The sequence below is a fragment of the Phalaenopsis equestris genome, unplaced genomic scaffold, assembly GCF_001263595.1.
Source record: "Phalaenopsis equestris unplaced genomic scaffold, ASM126359v1 Scaffold000263, whole genome shotgun sequence".
Lineage (NCBI taxonomy): Eukaryota > Viridiplantae > Streptophyta > Magnoliopsida > Asparagales > Orchidaceae > Phalaenopsis > Phalaenopsis equestris.
In genome coordinates this window covers 491642-497482 of record NW_018164705.1, presented here as the reverse complement: position 1 = coordinate 497482, position 5841 = coordinate 491642, and the positions used below count along the sequence as shown (strand labels likewise).

General features: G+C 35.6%; 1 protein-coding gene across 1 annotated transcript; it reads left to right on the top strand.

Annotated features, from left to right (window-relative positions):
- Positions 1–4295: 4295 nt before the first annotated feature.
- On the top strand, positions 4296–5285 carry LOC110024622 (cyclin-dependent protein kinase inhibitor SMR6). The gene has a single exon (XM_020724693.1). It carries the CDS (start codon positions 4674–4676, stop codon positions 5010–5012), a length of 339 nt encoding a protein of 112 aa, XP_020580352.1. The 5' UTR covers positions 4296–4673; the 3' UTR covers positions 5013–5285.
- Positions 5286–5841: the final 556 nt, after the last annotated feature.

Sequence of the window (5841 nt, the reverse complement as noted above, 5' to 3'; positions counted from 1 at the left end):
GAAATTATTTTAACCGATTCAAGGCTTTAGTTTTCCCCCTTTTCTCAATTTGTATCAAAAATAAAATCTCTGTCTCCTATAAATTGCTCTGATCAACTAATTATTTTTATGTTGGTGCAGGATATTCAAACAATATTAAGAAATTAAAATTATGTCCCCAATAAGTTGCTCATTCTACCATCATTAATGTACAAGCACACAACATGAACAAAAATTGATTTTGTGGTATTTTGTCGTATTAGTCTATCTTCTCCTTTTTGCTTCGTAAATTTTTTTCTAATTATAGTTAGACCATGCGATCCAATATTTCTTGATGAACGAGCCCTGGACAAAGTATGGCAACATTCTTTACAATCTAAATCTATACTGTTAGATTTTAGGAAAATTAAGACCAACAAAGAAGTGCTTGAGGATTATTGCCGGACATATTGAAAGTTCTTATCAAATTTGAAGAAGCTCAAACTGAATTGGAGTAATTTACTTCTAAACCCCCCAATTCATATGTTTTTACATATATATATATATATATATATAACACCTACATTTTAAATTTTACATTAATTTCACCTAATATCACAATAAATTATCATTATTTTAACAATTAAATAGAGTGACTCGTGTCAAAATTGTAAGTACATAGGAATGGAGTGGTATGAATGTAAATCTCCCCCCACCCCCCAAAAAAAAATAGAAAAGAAAAGAAGATAATTTGCATTGGATGCCTTGGGCGGGGTGAATGGTAATACCGTAGTATTGAGAGATTTTAATGCATTTTTTAATGATCTCATCAGGAAAATACGGGCGGGCAAAAAAAAAAAAAAAAAAAAAAAGGAGGTATGTGATCTGATTGTTTAGCACCACGGAATCATTAATTGGTTTGTTGCAAATTATGTCAATATTTGAATTTATGTAAATATTTTTAGATCTTGAATTCAAATCGACGACGCCAAGCATGCGGTTTTCAAGGAATCCTGCAATTTATTTATGATTCAAGTCCACGGTTGGTTTAACAAATCATTAATTTTAATCCTTAATAATTGCCATCTGTAAATTAAGGAAGTGGTTGCATGCATGATGACAGGCATGTGAATGCCAATCTATGATGAAATTAAGAAAAAGTTGGTTAGAAAATTCAATGAAATAAAGGAAGGGATGTGAGATTTTCCACTTGAAAAATCTAAATAAGAGGGATAGTTTATTATATAAGAAATAGTACGAGGGTGTGGTCTACTCCATGCTATGAGATGAGCATAAGCATAGGATGCTTCTTAGGTAATTAGGAAAGGGGTTGCAATGGGCACCTAGTTTGGTCCACCATGTGTTGGTGGTAAGTACACATAGGCATGTAATATGGTGGACACTACTCTCAAATACTGTGGAAAAAATATATATACATGTAGCATTAACATAACTTTCATTACTTGTTGTGGCCTTAAGCCTCTTTGAGTTTTATGGGCTATTTCATGATGCATGTTTGATATTGTCATCAGAGTGGTTTAGTGATCGTAGATTGTAAGGTGTGCAACTTTTAATATTTATGTGATGACTAAGTGAGTCGACTACTGTCATCGTGTGAGTTGCATTTGATGCTATAATGCGACTGTGGGTGAAAGATGTAATATAAAATTTCATCCATTCGTTAAATGATGACAGTTGCCATATTTATTGCCAACATGTATGATATGTAGGATGTTGCTATTATGATTGTATGATGGTGTGTAATATATTAAAAAAAAAAGTAGGGTATGTGTACATATCAACATATACTTGTGACATAAGTTTGTAAGTATAACAGGCAAAGGTAAAACTTATGAGTCGCATCATACGTAGAGGTGGCAACAACACAAAACTTATGGGTGAGTGATATGTTGAATTTTTTGCTTAAGAGGCTTTAGAGTATCAATTAGACTTAGTATTGGGCGGGTGGCCTGACGAGCTCGCCATAAACCTGCTGGTCATGGGCAGGTTTGGCTGTAAAAATTAGAAATTTGGCGGGCTCGACACTACCCAACCCGACCTATTGAGTGGGCGGGGTAGACTATGAATTTTTAGATAGAAATCGGGCTCAAGTTGATTAAGTGGTTTATCATAGTAGTCTTATGTTGGTGGCTTCTAGTCCAAATATATAAAATTTTAGACTTGGATGTCATGAGCATATGCATAAAGAGTGCTCTTGAGCATCAAACCAAATAATAATCAATCATGGAAGCTTGAATCAAATGAAATTTCTAAATCTCCAGATCTGATATAAGTACAGAAGATCCATATTCTTTCCAAAAAAAGTCTGAAAGTATAATTTAATTAGTTTTCCTTCATAGGATCCATACCATCCAATCCCTAGATTCCAAGCTAGCAAGAAAATTGACCAATCTGATTTAGAAAACCATGAAAGAAGGGTGGCAATGCAGACCCATGTGGAAGCAATGCAGGCCCATGTGGAAGCATGCACCCATATCTGAGTAAGATCCCAAGGCCAAGATTGATTAGCCTAAACCCGGTAGCGGTTGGAGGGATTACTATTACAGCAGGAGCAAATCTTCATAAACAATTAGGGTTTCGATCAGATTATAATAAAAAAATAGTAATAGTAGTTGGGAAATGGAAACAAAGGTGGTTTTGGTGAGTTAAACAAGAACATCGATCATGTTACTTGAACTTCCATCAATCAACCAGCAGCTAATTTCTCGCCATAAAAAAATATATATGTCGTCGTTGACCCTCCTCACTGCTATCCGTATGAACAGTTGAATCTATAAATCTAGAAAATTAAAAAATTAAAAAAAATCAAGATAAGAACTGTCAAAAAAATTTTATATATGTTAATTTTCTACTACTGCTAATACGTAACTTCTACTACAAATATTTATATTCTGCTTTATCTTTTCATGATACATAAATGGCATCAGAATTTCTTATTATAATTGTTTTTGATCATTCCTCATGTCCCCATCCTCACGTGCATTTGTCTACAGAAGAATCTCTCACTTTGAACCCAACTAGAGAGAGAGAGAGAGAGAGAGAGAGAGATCAGTTTCTATTTATCAAAATTTACTGTCAATTCACAGTTAAGAATTGATGAAGTAAGAGAATGAAGATTATGTTGTTTAATTTAACAGTTCTCAATGGATTAAATTGATCAGAGAATTTACCTGACAAGCATCTGCCAATTTTATTGCACCACATCTCTATACTTAACAATTTTTTTTCTTAATCTTCAACAGCAGATCAAAAGAGAAAGATATGAAAACGAAAATTCAGAAATCTGACAACAAAAAAAAAACCTGATTTTTACTCGGGGAATTGAAATCAATAAACCTCAATATCTATAGCAGAAGCAAATTAGCCAATTGGCTTAGATTAGACGAATTCTCTTCTTTGGAGGACCGGTAATCGGAAGCTTGATGAAAACAGAAGTCAAATCTCGCCTTACGGCGTAGAATTTGTTCTGCGAGAGCTCTGCTAATGGCTTCCTGCGAACCGGTTGGAGCTTCCTTGGCGCCGGCGGGCACAGAGTTGCCCTTTTTAGAGTATAATTCTCTGATTTGGGAGTCTCCATCTCCTTCTCTGGCTCTCTGTTCTCTACCGCTATTATCGCGGCTTCCTTGATTAGCTCTTCAGTGGTGGACTTAAAGTTGGCCGTGGCCTCCGCCGCCACCATCGCCATGGCTTCGGATGCCATGGTGGATCGAAGGGAAATGGAACAGAGAATGGAAACCGAACGATATAAGGTGGGGTGAAGTGGTGGGGCTTTTTAATTATCGAAGGGAACACGTGGAAGAGGTGGCGTTGATGATGAGGTATGTAAGGAGAGTACTGCAAAAGGGAAGAACAAAATTGTCAGCAGATAAAATAAATAGGATAATTTTATATTTTTTAATCATAATTTAATTATTTATAAATTTATTTATTTTTTTCTTTTCCTAAAGAATTACTTAAATGTTCGTTTATTTAAAATAATTAAAAAAATTTAGATAAAATTTTAATAATTTAACATATAAATCAGCAAATTTGAATATTGACTTATTTTGTTCATTTGAATTGATGAACTTACCCTTTTGTTTTCAATTAAAAGATTGATACAATATTCATTTAATGATGGCAAGTTACTTATTTGGCAATATATCTCATATTTTTATATAAATTTTTTCATTTCATATTTTTTCTAATTTAAAAGTAATTAATATTATTTAATATATATAAGTATATTATACATATCAAATAAGAAGTTATTATGAATTATGTCTATAAAATTAAAATTAAAAATATCTATAAAAAGTAGAAAACTAATCTGCGTGGTATGTAATAATTTGTCCACTTTGTGGGCCTGAAAGACCTTCTCACCGATCTCTATTCTTAGTATCCTTCGCTGCTCATGTGCTCTCTGTTTACTCTCTGAATTATGATTTCAAATGATTTCTATTTTAATATTCAGAAAAAAAAGTTAATAAACACAAATTAATTTACCAAAAATTCATAATATCCCGCCCATTCCGTCTCCCTCTAAATAAGTACTATTATACCTAATCCTTCATTATAATTTTGTTCTTCTTCTTCTTTCCCTCATCATCACTACCACATCCTCGTCTTCTCTCCTCCTTTAATTTAAAATTCATCCAATTTCGCTCCTTTTTCCCTCCTCCTCCTCCCTCCGTTCCCCTATCCTTCACTCCACCATGGCCTCTAAACCCAAAGCTTCAGCGATGGCGGTGACGGAAACAGAGGAGCTCCCACCTCTCCAACCAGTACTAATGAAGGCGGCAGACGAATCAGAAGATAAAGAGAATGAAATGGTGACTCCAAAGTCGGAGAATTGCATCCTAAAGCAGCCGACCGTCTGCCCGCCGGCTCCCCGGAAACGGGAGCCGGCCCGCCGGAAACGGGAGCCGGCTCGCCGGAAGCCATTAGCGGAGCTCAGTCCCAACAGATTCTACACCGTGCCGCAAGATTTGTCGTCGGCTTTCATGAAGCGATCCAATAGCTCTCCTCCAAAGAAGAGAATTCGGCTTCTCTGAGCCCCATCCGGCCTCGTTTCGGCTCTATTTTGAGGTTTTACTGTTTTTCATCGTTTCAAGATCTCGTTTTTATTGTTTCTTCTTCTCTCGATCCATCTGGTGCTAAGAGAAATCAGTGAAATGAGAAGTATATAGCTGTGATGTAATAATTTTGGTTTCATGTCCTGTGAATTAATTCTCTCTTTCCACTTGCCCTAATGAAAGCATTTTAGTTCTTATTTACTTCTTCTATTTGAGAAAAAGCAAAAGCAATTTCGCCCTCTCCCTCTCTAACTGTTCTCAAATCTGAGAGAGAGAGAGAGAGAGAGAGAGAGAGAGAGAGAGAGAGAGAGACTCTCCTGTAGAGAGGGAGATTCTCCTGTAGACAAATGCACATGAGCAAATGGAAGCGGCCTTGATGGATGGACAACGGACGAACCAGATGAGCTCATCTAAATCACAGCACACTATTAGTTCCCATTTCACAGCTAATAATACAAATTTTTTTAATATAATTCGAGCAAAACCCTAATTTTTAAAGGGAAAGTGCATCCGTTGTAATAAAAGCACCTCGAGCTGGGAATGGGATTCTGCTGATCAATCCTGTCCGTCGGATGGGAGGGAGTGGATCATGCTTCTAAGAGAAGCCTAGGGATCCATCTAATGTACTAAATTAAGTCCATAAACATTTTAAATAAAATAATTGGATGTATTTGGTTTCCTAATCCTCCGGATTAGTGTCTTTAACCGAGGTGGATGTCTTCGCATTCAACTTTTTATTATGCGGATCGTCTTCCAAACTTACAAAAATTAGAGATTTTTTTAATGGCGGGGGGGAGTAAATGACTTA